Genomic DNA, 19210 nt, shown 5'->3' on the forward strand with positions numbered 1-19210 from the left:
GTAAGCATAGTTTCATATATGAGTACTCAGCAAAGAACTTTTAAATTGATTTAAGAGCACTTGGAATGCCTATGTTAAGGAAAAAACACATGTTCTAGACTAAAATATTATGCACATAAGAAATATAATAAGGAGAATAAATCATAATGCCTAGTGGAGAAATGTTCAAAGTTTAATGACAACAAAAAATAAATGGTAACCAGCACAAATGTCCACCTGGCCAACATGAAAAGAGAATAAAGGATCATGTTCATAAGACAAATGCAGGTTTAAATTGCAGATTCATGAGATGAAGTAGTTTTCTAGTAAAGGATCTACTACCTACAAAAAAAATATGCACAAAAATAATTCTAGGAAGGATCTAGATGTCATGTTCAATAAATTCTTGCTGAAAATCTCACATGAATAGGACTTCTGTGCTAAAAACTCTAAAATTTCTCATGTGAAGGCAATTGTGTTATACCAGTTTAATTACCATACAAGAACATGGTTTGTAGACTCACGGAGTATTAAAAAGTAGGCTACAATAATTTTGGAAAAATAACAGACAAAATTCAGAAAGAAGAATATAAATTATGGATACGAAGTTAAAATAGCAGCAAATTTTGTACATACTTAAACATGAGTGAAGTTCTAAAAGAACATAAAGACCAACTTTGAATAAAATTACCAAATTATACACTTTTGCAAAAATATCTCAATATAGATAAGATAAAAAGACATTATTCAGGAAGAACTAATCCAATTTGGAAAGGACATGGTCTTCTGTCAAAAACAGAGTTGGCTTACTGCATATTGTAATAAAAGATGCCACCTTCCATGATGACATTGATGCTAATAAATACCAGAGCTCATCCTTGTCATTTGATCCTACAATAGAACCAAAAGAGGAGTATCTTTTAATTCAATCCAAATTTCATAGCTATAAACCTAGTTAGGTTGCCGACACAATCCAAATTTTAAAGAGGAGATTATCTTACAGGCCCTACTACACTATATAACTTTTCTTTCCTCAAGAAAGCAGAGCAAAAGAGAAATAAGCAATCAGGCAAATATTTTATAACAAAATGCAAGCATGTGAGAAATTAAAATCGATGGTGCTTTTCAACATCAATTGCCAACACCGCATACAACAAAATAATCATCAAAATCAAACAAGATCTAGAGATAAGGTTCTAAGAAACTCCTATAGGGCTCAACGAATGTGAACTTCAGATTTTGTATTAAATAAATAATTAAATAATTTCACATATCAACAATGTCACCAACAATGACATAGAAAGAAAGCAAATCCTTAAAGATGGGAAAATACCATCTCCTTCCTTGTTCAAGAGAAATTAGGCCTTGTTGGTTCATCCGATAACTGCTCTTCCATAGATTTCCCGAGATGCAAAGGTGATGACAGACATCCTTTATCTCGAGGAAGGATAGAAAAGGGACAAATGAGGCGATCATGAAAATGTCTATGGATTGAGTAGAGGAGGCTCAAGAAGGTAGTTGTGGGGAGTTAGGAAGCGAGGGGAGGGAGCTACGTAGAGCAGTAGAGACGAAGGGATTTATCACATTAACATGAAGAGTTTATCATATTAACATCAAGATTTAGTAAAACATATAAATATTACTAAAATATATGAATTATATAACTAGGCCACATTGGCGATAGTAAATGACTAGCCTTTTACTGTGCAGAGGCAGGCCATTACTACTCACAATAGGCCCATTATTGTTCATTAATAGGAAAAAAGTAATACTAATTAAAAAATTAGAAAAAAATAATCATCATAAGTACAGTAATGCAGAAGAAATTTATTAAATATTATTAAAATTGTATACAAAATTATTTAAATATTAATAACATAATATATTAATTCAAAAAATAAAAAATTTTAACATTTCAAGATGGATTCCCACTTTTTGGCACAAAAATAAAATTTCAACAAAATAAATACTAGCTTAATTATTAAAATTACAATAAAGAGGGAAATAGCAAAAAGTTCAAGAAAGATTGAATTTTAGGGGAAAATATAGATATTAGATTTATGAATCCATATTCGTTAAGTCAACCAAAAGTCTTATATACGATGACGTATTGACATGTATAACATATCATATGACAGATGTAACAGAATTAGTAATGAAAATGCATTATGGAAAGAAAATGCAAATCAATTATAGCTTCTATTAAAAAGAGATTACTAAAATAATATCATGTGATAAAAACCTACGTATAACATTCCATTAAAAGAATTGAAAAGAGACTAAACTAAATTGCACAAGAATATTCACTCAAGCATTAGAACTACGAAAGTCCAATAAGCTTCAATCAAAACAATGCTTACCTGAATAAATATCACATTGATTTACTGGCTGTGGTCGGTGCCCTCCTTAGCTTGCCATAAAGAACTTCCCACACTCACTAAGCTGATCATAGTATTACAAACAGATTAGCTGGATTTATCAAACACTAATGAATAAACTTTCTCAGCCACTTATTGGCAACCAATCCAATTATCTCTTCTTCATCCATAAGAAGCACAAACAGCACGATCATAGCAACACACTATGACCAAATAATCTACTCCACCTCAGGTTCCTTTATCAATACAATTATGCCATTGACAGAAGGTTTCCTTGCCAATGGGCAGAAATCCATCATGTGGCAAATGAACACTCCATATCCCAAAGAACCAACCTACTGACTCTTTTCCTCTGGACCAAGAGATCAAGAATCTGTGATCAAACATCAATGATAGGGCTGGAAGAAAGACAAAGCATCACCGGCCTAATGAGAGAAAAAAACCTCCTCATCAATTGCCATCTTCATTGTAAGCTAGGCAGCAGCAGAGCTTGCTATGAAAATCTGTGACCAAACGAATCAATTCAAAAGAATCCTTGTACCGACACTTCTCTGCACCAAGGATCAAGAATTTGCGATAGAATGGCCACCATAGCGTAGGAAACAAGCAAAAGCAAGAGATCACCATCGATGCAACTATAGAAAACCCTCCTTGTTGATCGCCACCTTCGTTTTTAGCCTCTACCTTGGAAGCTAAGCTGATGATGCAACCAATGCTTATACCCACCATATCCGTCTGTAAAACAAGATTCCCAACGCTAGATCAATCAAAAAATAAACACGAAAAAGAAGAGAATGATACCGATCTGAATACAAGAACAGATATCTGTCTAACAGATTGCTTGATCAAAGACACACCGATCCATAATTTAGTAGAGAACACACTTATAAATGTCTTCAAATCGACTCGAAAATAGCGAAATGATAGACACAGGACTCAATCGATCCGCTCAGGTACACGATCAGCAACCAGATAACCGAAGAAAACATGAAAATAGACAAAGATCTCCATAAATCAAGGAAGAATTCATACGAGATTAAGGTTTTACCCTTCCGAAGCGGCACCCTCATTTCTCGGAGACAAAGGAGAGAGGCGACAGAAACGCAAGAACGGGATGACAGTGAGGTCCTCTCGCGTATTAAATGGCAGTGATTCCTCTTTTTTCTTAGGGTGCATACAAAGGTCCGTAAAGAAAATCAAGCATATAGAACAAGGCCACCCCTAAAACCATTGCAGATCTACCTGATCTAATAGTTTTCATGACAAACAACCAACCCTAATACCCACCATATCCGTCTCTAAAACAAGATTCCCAGCGCTAGATCGATCAGAAAATGAACACGAAAAAGACAAGAATGATACCGATCTGGAAACAAGAACAGATATCTGTCTGACGGAGTGCTTAATCAAAGATCACATCGATCCATAATTTAGTAGAGAACACACTTGAAAATATCTTTAAAGCGGCTCGAAAATAGCGAAATGAAAGACACAGGAGCCGATCAACCCGGTCAGATACACGATCAGCAACCAGATAAACGAAGAAAACATGAAAATAGACAAAGATCTCCAGAAATCAAGGAAGAATTCACATGATATTAAGGTTTTACCCTTCCGAAGCGGCTCCCTCTTTTCTCGGAGACAAAGCAGAGAGGCGACAAGGAGTGGCTGAGAGTGGTCCTCTCGCGTACTAAATGACACTGATTCCTATTTTCTTTGAGGGAGCATACAAAGTTCCGTCAAGAAAATATCAAGAACTCGGAAGCAACGACAGAGCTCGAAGAGAACGAAGACAGAGAACAAACGAGGCGTTTGAAGAAATATGATGGGGAGGACAGAGGAGAATATATAGGGGTGGAGTGTCTAGTATCATAGGTCGGTGAGAGGGAGGCCCGGGTTGCTAGAAACGATCCGTTTACGGAATACGATCTCCTCCGTCTCCGTAACGACATCACGAACACGGAATCACTGTCAGGCAACGTGGCATAACGGCATCGCTATGAATTGACCACGTTACCCTCTACAGTGACATATAATATACGAGATGCCTTCGGTACCATTCGCGCCGGTACGGGCACGTGCAACCGCTAAAAAAATAATAACAGTCGTCACATTCATAATAATTACTCTAAAACAAATAAACTACTCGTTTAAAATATCAACAAACACTAACAATCTGCAAACGATCGTCCCCATAGGCATATAAAAACTACCCCTAAGTAGATGTCAAAAGAGGAGTCTCTATACACTAACTCAGTCATACAGTTTATATTGTTGTCTTCCCCCTTTTGCTAACTTAAGCATCGAAAAGATTACGTCAGACAACCTCCTATGTCGCCCTGTCAAGTAGGATTGTCGATCGCTCGAAGACACCTGAATGACCTAGTCCCAGGAAGGAATCTTACAACAAGAAAGATCTTAGTCAGCCTATCCGATCATCTCGAATCGAGTCACTAACAAAACGATTTCCAACTGAATAATCTGTGGTCTCACCACATCAAGTCTCCCATGTCAACCAGAAAAAGGTACCTGGATAAGCTTGTACTCATCAATCAATGGTATTGAAACGCTGACGATCATCCCGTGTGTTCTCATCGGCACTGTGTTCAACTACCAATTAGCGATTGCTCGTCTGTTCTTCGAATGATACTACTGCCTCTTTGATTTGATGATGAAGACAAGCAATCTACATTCCTTCGACTTTTAGGTACAACTGCCCCCGTTTGCTACCCTATGCTCCAAGCGTACACCTACTGTTTCCTACTGTTTAACATGATTGGGGCCAGATGATTATTTCGACATCCCACCCACGACATCATTTCCGCTTGCAAACTGACAAGGTGATGTTCTCATCTTTTCAATGGTTGGCTGAGATAGAATCACAAACCGATACTGTGCTTCGCAACTACGGCGTACCCCAATTGAAAATACATATGTAAACCTAAAAAACAACCAAGGATAACAAGAGGAATCACACAATATTAATGGTATGATAACCAAACATTTGAGTAGATTTCAGAGTTTCATGAACATCATACAAATGAAATCATTTAACACCACGAGACAGAATATATAAGAAATTATCTCACTGAAGAAAAGTTACCCAAACTTGCCTTGCTAGAAAAGGAAAATGCCCTTTGAAAACATTGCCTCGAACATTTGGGAAACGTGCACTAAAAGCCTCGCATGTAACATAATCTTATAACTACCATGTGCAAAGTGACATCTAATGCCCTTTTACAGTCTCAATGATTCTTAACATCTCCCACAAATTTACAGAGTACATTCAACATGATACAGATGACTGTACAAATGTTATCATAAAAGAACTTCTGATTCCATCTTTGTAAATACTACCTCCACGGATGAAGGATCTATTTCAAGGCCTAAATCTTCTCCTGCACAATTCACAAACAAATATTCCTTTTTGGATCATGCGGCAGGAAGCAGCTCAGAAATCCCCGCCAGATCTCGGCATGGTGGAAGGATAATATCCCTTCTATTCAGGGAATAGTAGACGTTGGCAAACAGAAGCCAGGTAAGGTCTGAATCAATGCAAGCAAGTCCTGATAATGCCATTAGCGATGCATCTTGGAGACCTGCCATGCTACTGCAATATTAATGGTATGATAACCAAACATTTGAGTTGATTTCAGAGTTTCATGAACATCATACAAATGAAATCATTTAACTCCATGAGGCAGAATATACAAGAAATTATCTCACTGAAGAAAAGTTACCCAAACTTGCCTTGCTAGAAAAGGAAAATGCCTTTTGAAAACATTGCCTCGAACATTTGGGAAACGTGCACTAAAAGCCTCCGCATGTAACATAATCTTATAACTACCATGTGCAAAGTGACATCTAATGCCCTTTTACATTCTCAATGATTTTTAACATCTCCCACAAATTTACAGAGTACATTCAACATGATACAGATCCGACTGTACAAATATTATCATAAAAGAACTTCTGATTCCATCTTTCTAAATACTACCTCCACGGATGAAGGATCTATCTCAAGGCCTAAATCTTCTCCTGCATAATTCACAAACAAATATTCCTTTTTGGATGATGCGGCAGGAAGCAGCTCAGAAATCCCAGCCAGATCTCGGCATGGTGGAAGGATAACATCCCTTCTATTCAGGGAATAGTAGACGTCGGCAAGCAGAAGCCAGGTAAGGTCTGAATCAATGCAAGCAAGTCCTGATAATGCCCTTAGAGATGCATCTTTGAGACCTGCCATGCTACTGCAAGCAATACCTACGACAATACCACTAACCTTCTTCAGGACTGTCTGTAATGCTGAACTAGTCCTCTTGTCTGAACATATCATGGTAATCATGTCCAATACTGCTGCCTGGATTTTTTGGCTGGAGACTTCAGCCATAGGTTCTTCTGAAGTGATAGAATTACTTCGGTAAGGGAGAAGAATTCTTTCCTCATTTGATAGCATTGGTTTCCTTCGAAATGGGGATGAAGTAAGCAACTTCCATATAGTATGCCCATCATTCTGAAACCGGTGAACAAAAAAGTCCCCGCCACCAATTTGAACTGCTTTATGCAGCATATTCAAGCATTTCCTGATCACAACCTGAAAAAGAATAAAAGAAAAATCAAAGCTGTATCTAATGCAGCCACATGCCAAGGCTTTTCAACTGGGAATACAGCATAAATCCTTCAACTGGGAATACAGCATAAATCCTTTAACTGGGAATACAGCAAAGTAGAAACATCACTGCATAATCAGAAGACAAAATATTAAAAGTCCTTTAATGGCTAAATACAGCAAGTTAGAAACATCAGAAGACAATATTTGAACCCTAATAGCATAAATCCTTTAATGGTTACTAAAAGTCCAAAATAACATGGAGCCACATGTCAAGGCTTTTCAACTTGGAAGTACCAACACTCCATATTCATATATGTATCAAATGCTCCAACACCACCGCATAAGACACAATACACAATACACATTGGCATGGCCTATCAGTAGCCCAAATATTTTTATTTTTTATTTTTTTGCAATTGGGCAAAGTTTCAAAAACCAAATCAACACCTTCTGACACCAAACTTTCAGAACAACCATTTAATTTCTTAACATTTTTAAAATACTTATAGTTTTTATGAGCATGTATCCTATGATTGTACTAACTTGATTTAATTTCATGTGACCACAATACAGTGTGATGTGATGTCAACAATCTTCCCATGAAGTGAGTTTGGTAGACTTGAGTGAATCCAAGATATCCACCTAATATCTATCTTATTTCTCCCCCAATTATCCTACCTCTTAACTCTCTCATTACATAAGCCCTAAAGCTCCAAACCCCCCTATTGTCTTATATGCATAACCATACATAATCCACTAAAACATCAAACAAAATATGGTGTTATTGGAGCTGTCAAGCATTAACAATTGTTACAACTTCATTATCAAATAAAGCAAGAAGGATTACATAAAATGTCTATCTCTTCTTGCAACATATAGGTCTGTTACACGATGCTTGTGATGACATTCTCTTCTTGTCTTGATCTAGGAATGATGTTGTGGACCAACATTAACCAATCATCAGGCCTCTCCTCCAGCCAGAAAATGGTTATAACATATGGTACATAAACTAACTACATCTAAAATAACAGGATTTCTAATGTGATACCAGTTGCTTAGTAATCATGTCACAAGTTTTAAAATGGCAAGTCAACTGTGCAATATAAGTTACATCTTCCAAGATGCCAAATATAGTCAAAATAATAAGATCTAGAAGATTCCTATGCGTCCAGTCATCCAAAAGTCCATTTTTCAGCTAGGTCGGTCAACAAAAGATTGATAAGACATGAGAAATATATATGAAGCGTCAGCATAAATCAGACAATTGAGCAAAGTACGATGTCGCAGAATAGACTAAATGTTAACGGAAAAAAGACCAAAGAGATTTACTAAATTAGCAAAAAAAAAATCTATCATACCACTGAAACCTTATTTTTAAGGCAAAGAATCAAATAAGGCCAGATTATGTTCATTGCTGGAAGCACTCTGTTCTCGTCAGCTTCCTCATCTGCAGCCTCCATCCCATCTTTCAGATAATTTAGTGATAGCAACTGAACTGCTTCCCAGATTGCTGCTTTGGTTTGTTTCTCGTGCTTATAAGCTTCCTCCACTTTTGCAAGAGATACAGAAACATCCTACAAAAAAATGCCTTACTCTAAAGTACAAACAACTGAAATCTAAGGAGAATAACAAGAAAGATTTTGTTTTACTATTTTCCAATAAGATATTTACCACTCAAGCCCCTAACAAAAGTATACATCTAATTATTTTATTTAGTTGAACAAAGAAAACATATTATGCAATGGTTCAAAACCAACACACAATTGTCAAACATAACCAATAATAATATGGAGAAGAGGGTTCACGTTTCCTACCATATCAACTGATTTTGGCACAGAAACCAAGACTTCCATTAACATTTGCTTTGTTGCAACAGTCTAACCAGTAACACCTTTTTAGGGCAGCAATTTACAGGCAGAATCTGTTAAACTGATAGTCCTAAATGACTTGCTTAAAAGTAATAAGACAACGGACTGAGACCTTGGGAATAAATGTGAAATTTTGTTCTCTGCAAAATACAACATTATTCCAGAAAGAGAAAAGGAGTGTTGAGAAAAAGACAAACCAACAAGAAGATGCTTTCTATTTACTTTGATCATACTACTTGAAATTATGATGCAGGTTGTTGATCTGTTTTGCAATACTGTATTTTCCAGATTGCCATCATACACGACAAGATCGAAAAGCAACAGAACTATCAGGAACTAATCCAAAAAAGTCAACATTATCCCTACCCCCACATACCAAAAACCAAGCAGCATGGCCCATGCTTGGATTGTACCCATGACCCAAAGTATCCTACACCAAGGAAATTATGACAAACTTGAAATCATACTCAGAACAGTTCATTTTCCCAATTAAACCATATAACAACATTCAGAACATGTTCTGACTTTTCATGGTTGCTACCCCAATAAAAGTGGCACTTCTAGAAACTGAAAGCCACAACGAAACACATGATTTAGGGAAATAATACAGTAACACCTCCAAATGGTCGACATCTTAAAATCCTTGACAAGCATATAGTTATATAAAGAACAAAGAGATGGTAAATGCAAGCCTTTCACTTAGCAAAACAATGGCTTCCCTGTTACAATAATCCAGAACAAGTCACAGAATAAACAACTATTATAGCAGAGCCAAATGAACTTTCTTCAAAAATAAACATCTAAAATAATAGATCCAAATGAAAATAAAGCTTTAAAAAACCTTCATTTGGACCTACATAATCGAAAATCTGCATGGCAATGTACATGTTCCTATTGCTTAAATAATTTCTAGTTTGTAATCATTGGATTTTAGGTAAACATAGACTTCAAAATTTGTCCAACTTTATAACCTTGCAAATGACAAGCAAACTACATTATGTAGCCAGTAATCATTCTATCCATCATTAATAGCTTGTCATTCGTAAGAAGAACCATTTGCAAAAGACACTCCATGAAAAGCAACAAGTGTATGAATGGTAGTAAAAAATTTTGAATTCACAGACTAAGCACAGGGCACTCGTACGAAAAAATTATCTAATGAATAAGGTATCAGATAGGTACATAAAGGTAAGCCATCTACCCAAGTATCCTCACGTCAAAAAATTTCAGAAATCCAAGTTGCCGTATATGAATAAGTAATCAATTAATTTTCCACTAAAATTACATAGCCCCATTAGTTTGAAAATACTGCTATCAAACAAAGAAATGCTAAACAAACGAAAAGGGTCATCAACATGAAAAGGTATCCTACTTGTGAAGCAACATGCGCTGTCCTTTGTTCTTTTCTTATTTTCAATCCAGATTTTTTCTTTTAAGTCACTTGTAAGGTTTCACTTTAAACACAGGTAACTAAGAGGTTTCCTCACATCACAATAAATACTGAAATGGCTGAGCTTAATTTGTGTTTTCCCTTTATATAGTAGAAACTTAAATTGAGAAAGACTAAATTTAATTCTCTCTGACTGAAAGAAAGAACTGCATAATTGACCCTTCCCAGACCTGCATTAACGGGTGCCTGTGCATTGAGCTACAATTAAACACCAAACAGTATTTGCAACAGCAGAATGAGAATTAGAAAGAGATTCATTTGGCCAAAAATGTTTTATCAACAAACATATCAAGCAAGTACCTCAATAAATGTCCAGAGACACCAGACAAGCTGATTCTTTCTGTGAAGAAACAAGTGGTGATGCAGCTTTTAAGCATGATCCAACAAGAGATCCAACAATTCTTCTGTATCTTTTCATCTCATTAAACTTAAACAATAATTCCTCCCAATATTCCAAGTGAAGACTAACATCATCAAAATTGACAGATCCAATTTCTGGTTGTCAAATTAGAACAAAAAGGCAATGGGAAATTATTCCAAATAGCACTTGCATTGAACAAAGAGAACCTTGAAAGACTACATAAAATATTCAAACACTAGATTAAAAATATCATAATAACAATATACCAATTGAAACAAAGAAATGAGAAAAAAATAGCACTGGAAGCCTACTAAACCACAGAAGATAACTATTTAATCTGTCTCCACTTTCACATCTTCAAAGAGAACTAATTCTTTGTTTTTAGAAAAGTGTTCTTTCACTGGGGGAGTGTATAAAATTTTATGATCAAAGTGCTTAGTTTGTTAGTTAAATATGGCAATCACATGTGAAGGCAACTAAACTTCTACACTCTTAGTCATATTTCATCATGATATCAGATATACTAAATAGTACAATTTGAAATATGAGATATCTGTTCGGGCGAAGATCACAGTAATGTAGGAATTTTTAGCAAGGTTCGCAATACCGTACAGTACCGGTATTTCGACCTGGGCTCGGTACCGGTACGGTATGGTATACCGAGCGGTACACCCAGATGTGCCGAGTACTATAGCACTGCTACAGTACTACAGTGCACTCGGACCGGTAACAAACGGTCCGCGTACCGACAACCTGTTGGACCGGTACATACCGCCCATACCGGACGGTACGGTTCGGTACGGTAGACCCTGATTTTTAGTACAATTTTACAAATAAAAGCAATATACAGTAAAATCATTGCCGAAACTCAAAGAAATATCGAACTTTGTTCTGTTAGATACAACTTAGGAGTAACTAAATGCAAAAAACAACCCTTTCAATTATTTATTTTATGAATTTCTTAAATTAATACTCACAAAATTCAATGAAACATAATTTGGCAGATTTCATGGTCATGTGCCAATCATTCAACAGTACTAATCAAAGCCGAAACAGAAGACCAGAATCCTTATAGTACAAATCAGAATTACCTAAAGCCTGGGATTCGGTACACATGGAGAAGGAGCTACTATCCACATGATTCTCATTAATCCATTTTTGCATTATAAGAATCTTGGAGCTGACGTGTGCACTAAATATTTCTGTCTGATCTGGCAAAGAAGATGCTTCAGTTTGTGATGCCTTTGCAATTTCACCCACAGCCTAGACACAAGAATGTTAACAATCAGCAAGCTCAAAATACAAATAAGAAAATCTGCTTGTAACATCTTCAAACTTTAGGATTAAGAATGAAATAATAGAACAAGATAAAACAAGAAAGAAGAATATAATAATAGAACAAGATAAAACAAAGATTTTTTTTCTCCAAGCAAAAGAGATTTATATTCATTATATTAAACATACAACAAAAAGGAAACATAACTCTGATACAAGAAGAGTTAACCACAATTCTAAATACTTTGGAATGCCAACCATAGTTCTTCTTGATATAACAAGGGATAGAATGATATACATTATACAGGTCCAATAAATTTTAGTTTGCACCTATATACACCTAAAATCTTTGAACCTGCCAAAATGTTCACATCAGCTTTATGCAGATTGAAATTCTTTTTGTCAAGCAGGATAATCATATATGTTTATGTCAATGATACAGATACATATCAAATGAATTCCATCATCAGATAAGAACAAGGATATGTGACAGCAAGATGCTGTAGAAACTAGTCTAAAATAAATCAGAACACAATTCATGTAACATGGTCACTCGTTAGTGAAACCTAGAACTTAATTCTATGTCCATGTGTAGAAGAGCTGAAATTTAAAAAGATAAAAAAAATGAAGACTGGAAAAGAAATGTTTTTACCTTTAGAAATGGAATAGTTAAATTTGGGTGTTGATGCCTACCAAGGACCTCTAACTCTGAGGATACAGCTCGCATCTGTGGCAATTGACCAAACCAATTTAGAGGAAAAAAAGAGTATTGGCAGTAAATGATAAATAAATTGACTTTTCAAATTACTCATCTTATATATAATTTTAAGAAGAAATACACCTAAAAAGGCTAGAGACACCATTTTAAAACCCCAGCAGTAAATCAAAGGAAAGAATGAAACAAAATAAATCAGCAGATATCAAGCAAATAAATCCACCCATGCAGTAGAAAACAGATGAGAACAAATTGCTAAACACGCATGAGAAAAGTTCAAACATATACACCAAATTTTAGGATGTGCAATCTCCCGATTGCATCTGATAGAAAGTTACTGCACTATTAATCTCTTTAAACCAAGATTCTTGTATCCACATTTTGCTGTAAAATCCTTGATTACCACACAAGTACAACAATCCACAAGTACAAAAACAAGCCATAATATTCCAACTATTTAGGGTTGGCTTGATATTTTCCGAAACAATTGTAGTCTGACCATGCTGATTTAAGGTATTGTATCAATGGCAGTGATTTAAAAAACGCTAGACGCCAAAAGGCGCCAAGGTCCAAAAACACCAAAGGTGCTAGGCGCTCGCCCGAGCGAAACGAGACGCTAAAATATAAAAATATATAATATAATTAATAAATATAATTATTTAAATAAAAATATGCTATTAAATTAAGAAAATCGAGTACAATATCACAATAAATAAATAAACCATAATAGCATATTTTTTATTTGTTAAATAAAAAATATAGTATTAAATAAATAAAAATTAATAGTATTAAAATCAAAAAAATATATTATTAATCTAATAAATAAAAATACTATTATTGGTATACAATTAGCAGTATACTGTTAATAGTATAGTGAGAAGAGTGTGAGAAGATCGAGGCTGAGGCAACGGTAGTGGTAGCGGTAGCAGGTGACAATCATAGCTGGAGCGGGAGCGGTGAGCGACGACGATAGCGGGAGTGGGAGCGGGAGCTATGAGCAGCAGCGAGAGCGGCGACAACCGCGACGAACGACGACAATAGCAACGAGCAACGATTGTGGCAACGACGAGCAGTGATTGTGGCAGCAGCGAGTAGCGATAGTAGCGGTGAGCAGCGATAGTGGCATCGGCAACAAAGAGCAGCGACAACGGAGAAGAAATCTCAATGACAAAATCGCGAGTATTAGGGTTGAGGAAGTCGGGGAAATCACGAGAGGGAGCCTGATATAGGTGATTTAGTTGGTTTGATTGAACCAACTAAAGCACCGGAGACCAACCAGACCTAAAAATCTGGTTCGATCGCTTGGTTTAACCTAGGCGCTCGCCCGAAGCGCTCGGCGACTGGGCTCGGGTGAGCGCCCAAGCGGCGCCTCTTTGAAACGAGGCACTCGGGGCTCGCCTCGCCTTGCCTCGCTCGAGCGCCTATTGAAATCACTGATTAATGGTATTGTCTTAATCAATAAGTTCACCACATGGTCAACCACATCTGAGAATACAGTAATGCTGCTGTATTTACACTTGAAGTTTGTAACATCAAGGAATCAACAACAAATACTTGAGATTCCCAAAGTTCCAATTATACACCACTGTAAAGTATATGATACATATTAGCCTTACTGCTAAAAACATTTTAGAATTAACCACAATTATGTTTGGAAAAATAACCCTAATGCTTATGTTAGGATGTGGGAGAAAATAAATATGCTACTTATCGATGTGTCTTTTTTGTAAAATAAGATGACAACATGGTATACAGAAATCATAATATAAGGAGTCGGAGAAGTGACAAGAAAGTTAAAGAAGAATCACATCTTGGGAAAAGAGGATCATGTCTTCCATATAGTTGTTAAAAACAGTGATTGCAAAAGGCGCTCAGGCGCTCGGGCGAGGCCCGAGCGCCTCGCTAATGTCCCAGGCAGCGCGCTTTAAACAGGCGCCGCCTGGGCGCTCGCCCGAGCCCAGGCGCTGGGCGCTTCGGGCGAGCGCCTGGGTAAACCAAGGCGACCGAACCAGAATTTTAGGTCTGGTTCGGTCCTGGTTCGGTTATTAGTTGGTTCAATCGAACCAACTAAACAATATAACCCCAACCCTAACCCTAACCCTAACCCAACACTAACCTGCTGCCGCTGCCGCTCTCGATCCCAATCGCGATCTCGTCGCTCGCTGCCGCTGCTCGCCGGTGTCGCTGCTCGCGCCTCCCGCGCGCCTCCTGCAAGCCCTCTCGCTGCTCGCGCCTCCTGCGAGCCCTTCCACTGCTCGCGCCTCCCGCGAGCCCTCTCGCCTCCTGTGAGCCCTCCCGCGAGCCTTCCCGCTGCTCGCGCCTTCCTCTCCCTTTCCCTTTCCCGCTGCCGCTGCTGCTGCCGCCGCTCGCCGCTGCTGCTGCTGCCGCCGCCGCACGCCGCTGCTGTTGCCGCCGCTCGCCGCTACTGCCGCCGCCGCTGCTGCCGCTCGCCGCTGCTGCCGCTCGCCGCTGCTTCCTCCTTTCTTCATCAGGCTCAGTATACTTTTAATATTAAGTTTATTTGAATTTTAAAATGATTAATTTTCTGTTAATAGATTAATAATATATTATTTTGATTTTAATGTTATTAATTTTTATTTATTTGAAATTATTGTTAGGTTTCAACATAAATGGCAAGTGCAGAAAGCAACTCAATAGAGTCTCCAATGATATCAAAAAAAGATCCTGCGTGGAAGTATAATTATTTGAAGGATCCGAAAGATCCTAATGCAGTGACTTGCATATTCTGCGATAAGACTACCAGAGGTGGTATTTTTCGTGCAAAACAACATCTAGTAGGAAATTTCAAGAATGCAACAGCTTGCAAAAAATATCCACCTGAGGTAAAAGAAGAGTTGCTGAATTATATGAATGAAAAGAAGACACAAAAGAATGAATCTTATGGGAATTTACCAGAAGACAATGTTGAACATATCAGAGATGAAGAAGAAGATTATTCTACGAGTATTAACCTAAGTGAAAAAAGAGTATACGACAAAAAGGGAAAAGAAGTTATGAGTACTAAAAAAGGTAGAAAAGGACCGATGGATCTATATATGCTTCAAGCATCCCATAAACAACAAGGGCAAGCAGGAGGCTCAAAATTGAGACAAACAAATATAAGTGATGCTTGTGATAAAGAAATAAGAGGAAGAACAATTCAACACATTGCTCGCTTCTTCTATCAGGCTGGTCATCCCCTTAGTACAACTCGTTTAGACAGTTTTAAGGATATGATTGAAGCTATTGGAAGATATGATGCAGGATTAAAACCTTCAAGTTATTATGAGATGCGAGTTCCATTGCTGCAAAAAGAGTTGAATTATACAAATGACTTACTAAAGGGTCATAAAGAATCATGGGCAACACATGGTTGCTCTATTATGTCAGATGTTTGGATTGACAGGAGACGCAGGAGTATAATTAATTTTATGGTTAATTGTTCTTTAGGGACTATGTTTGTGAAGTCAATAGATGCTTCATCTTTTGTAAAATCTGGAGACAAGATATATGATTTACTTGACAACTTCGTGAAAGAAATTGGAGAACAAAATATCGTTCAAATCATAACCGACAATGAAAGCAACTATGTTTTAGCTGGTAATATTCATCTTTTGATTTTGTTAATTATTTTATCTTCAATTAAGTGTGTTAAACTCTTAAGTCTTATCATTTTTGTTATCCTTTGTCTCAAGTAAATTGCTTGAATCAAAAAGACAACACTTGTATTGGACTCCATGTGCAGCACATTGTATTGATTTAATGTTGGAAGATATTGAAAAGATCTTAGAAATCAAGAAAACCTTATAAAGGGCAATTTTTGTTGTTGGATTTCTTTATAATCACATTAGGGCTTTGAATATGATGAGAGAATTTACAGGGAATAAAGAATTAGTGAGACATGGTGTTACCCGATTTGCTACTTCATTCTTGACATTACAGAGCGTGCATCGTCAAAAACATACTCTGAGAAATATGTTTACCTTTGAGAAATGGGTGACAAGCAAATAGGCAAAAGAAGCAAAAGGCAAAAGGGCTGCTGATATCATCTTAATGCCATCCTTTTGGAATCATATAGTTTATATATTAAAAGTAATGGGCCCTCTTGTTCGAGTCCTTCGATTGGTGGATAATGAAAATAAGCCTGCAATGGGATATATTTATGAGGCTATGGATAGAGCAAAGGAGACGATTAAAAGATCTTTTAATGAAAATGAAGAAAAATATGAGAAAATTTTTACAATCATTGACGAAAGATGGAATTGTTAACTTCATCGTCCCTTACATGCAGCAGGATATTATTTGAACCCTGAATTCTTTTATAAGATTAAATCTGTTGGATTTGATGCAAAAGTTTTGGGTGGGTTATATCAGTGTGTTGCAAGATTAGTTCCCAGCATTGAGGTTCAAGATAAGATTATTCATGAATTATCTTTATATAAAAATGCTGAAGGTCTTTTTGGAATTCCAATTGCCGTTCGATCCAGGACAACTACCTCTCCAGGTATTAATAATTTGATATAATTAATTTCATATATATTATGTTACTATGTTATTGCTAATAATAACATAAATTTTGCAGCTGAATGGTGGAGTCTATTTGGAAATTCCACCCCGAACTTACAGAAATTTGCTGTCAAAGTACTTAGTTTGACATGTAGTGCTTCGGGTTGTGAGCGAAACTAGAGTGTTTTTGAGCATGTAAGTATTACTAAATATTTTTATTTTAATTAATTAATTTATTTAGATATATGTATTAATATATTTTTAAATTATATGACATGACAGATTCACTCGAAGAGAAGAAATCGGTTAGAACATCAACGATTGCACGATCTTGTTTACATAAAGTATAATCAAGCTTTGAAGACTCTGATTTAGCTCCTTTCAATCTCATTGCAAGATATTGATGATTCAAATGAGTGGTTAGTAGGAGAAATGGGTGCTAACTTGCAAGATGCTGAAGACGAGCTTGTATTTGAAGATGATAGATTGACGTGGGGAGATGTGGCAAGAGCTTCAGGTGCTGGAGAATTACAAACATATACAAGACAGATGTCAAAGAGAAAAATGAGTGCAAAAGCATCAAGCTCGGCTCCTGCTATTGTTGAAGACAGAGAATGAAACATATCTTGATGAAGAGGAAGGAATCGAAGAACAAGAGGAAGAAGACGAATTCAATGAAGATGATTTGTGTGAAAATGACGATAATATTGATTATGATGAATGACTTTGATGTAAAATGTTAATGTTTTGAATTTTGAAACTTTTTGTTAATGTGACATTATGATTTTGTATCTTAGATTTTCTTAATTTAATAGCATATTTTTATTTAAAATTTTAAATAATTATATTTATTAATTATATTATATATTTTTATATTTTAGCGCCTCGCTTCGCTCGGGCGAGCGCCTAGCGCCTCGGGCGTTTTTGGACCTTGGCGCCTTTTGGCGCCTAGCGCTTTTTAAATCACTGGTTAAAAATATATATAAGATGAGATGTAAAAGTATAAAGATGATAGAACAATGTTTAATAGAATAAGCTATAACATAACAATTTATGGTATTGTCTTAGATCACTTTGTCAAACATAGAATTTCATATAGAAACCAATGGATGTCTTTAAAATAACTCTATAATGAATAAATAGATTTAACAAACAAATATACTTCAAAACAGAATTCCATCACGAGTTTGATGAAAGTGAAACAAAAAAGGTGATGGTGTGATACCAACTTCTTCGAGAAGAAGTTTCTCACAGCGGAATCATAAACTTCATAGAAACAAATAAATTAATGGCATATAGTTCATGGATTAATTGATCAAAAGAGCTAGCACCAAATTCTAATAAGATTGTTCATTCCACTAATAGAGTAAATTGAATGGATAACCACAAAACTTCCCCAGCTTGGACGACATCAACTTTGAAAGAATATCATTATTTTTTGCAAAGCTAAAAGGGATAGAGCATGAAGTCTAGCTGATAATACAGTAGTATATTTCATGACAGGAAAGGAGCTAAAATAGAATTGTCCATTCATCATCATAATGCTCCTAATACCAAAACTAATGGGTAAGAGAAGAAGATAAGGAAAATAGTGTACTAATAAATATTAAGAGATGAAAACTTCTGCTAGAACCCTACAAACTTAAATTCCGATGGTTTTATAATTTTCCAAAAAAAAGTACATCTAATGAAGGCATTCTTATCATTAATTAACTCAAAATTGCATTCTAATAACACTTCAATAAATAACATAAATTATCCAAAAATACAAATATTATTATATAAAAAACCTTAAACCTGGACATGAGAGGATTTCAGATTCAGATTTAAGATTGTCAAAATAAGACTAATATGAACTCATCCTGCATCATCCACCTTACCCATTGCTTAAATTGAGTGCTCTATTACTCATGGAAGGATCTCAGCCTAAATCATGCACATACACATTTGCCACACCAAGGGTAATAATATAACCTTTCGAAGACCATAATATATGAACTATCAAGACTATTTCCTACCAAACTGGAATCAGCAACAAAACCCAACTCAAAATCAAGAAGTCCACC

At 36.2% G+C, this 19210-nt stretch overlaps 1 protein-coding gene and 1 long non-coding RNA gene across 5 annotated transcripts in view; both read right to left on the reverse strand.

The window, feature by feature from the left end:
• Positions 1–553: 553 nt before the first annotated feature.
• On the reverse strand, positions 554–4180 carry LOC135618295 (uncharacterized). Its single transcript, XR_010488960.1, has 3 exons — positions 3968–4180; positions 2340–3092; positions 554–870 (listed from the first exon to the last, which is right to left on the reverse strand). It is a non-coding gene; the product is annotated as an uncharacterized LOC135618295 (long non-coding RNA).
• Positions 4181–5328: 1148 nt separating this feature from the next.
• The window catches only part of LOC135620357 (uncharacterized), a 31190-nt gene continuing 17308 nt past the window's right edge, over positions 5329–19210 (reverse strand). For 3 of the 4 annotated variants that reach the window (XM_065123291.1, XM_065123289.1, XM_065123287.1), the window contains one exon: positions 12598–12650. Coding sequence is in view for 1 of the 4 variants with exons in the window: in XM_065123290.1 (XP_064979362.1) it covers positions 10589–10782; positions 11740–11911; positions 12576–12650 (441 nt within the window). In the remaining 3 variants the exon portion in view is untranslated. Of the gene's footprint in view, positions 5957–6107; positions 6952–8327; positions 8544–10587; positions 10783–11739; positions 11912–12575; positions 12651–19210 lie in introns of those variants that run through there. The other variant, XM_065123290.1, reaches the window with a different exon arrangement.

The sequence above is a fragment of the Musa acuminata genome, chromosome BXJ2-8 (assembly GCF_036884655.1).
Source record: "Musa acuminata AAA Group cultivar baxijiao chromosome BXJ2-8, Cavendish_Baxijiao_AAA, whole genome shotgun sequence".
Lineage (NCBI taxonomy): Eukaryota > Viridiplantae > Streptophyta > Magnoliopsida > Zingiberales > Musaceae > Musa > Musa acuminata.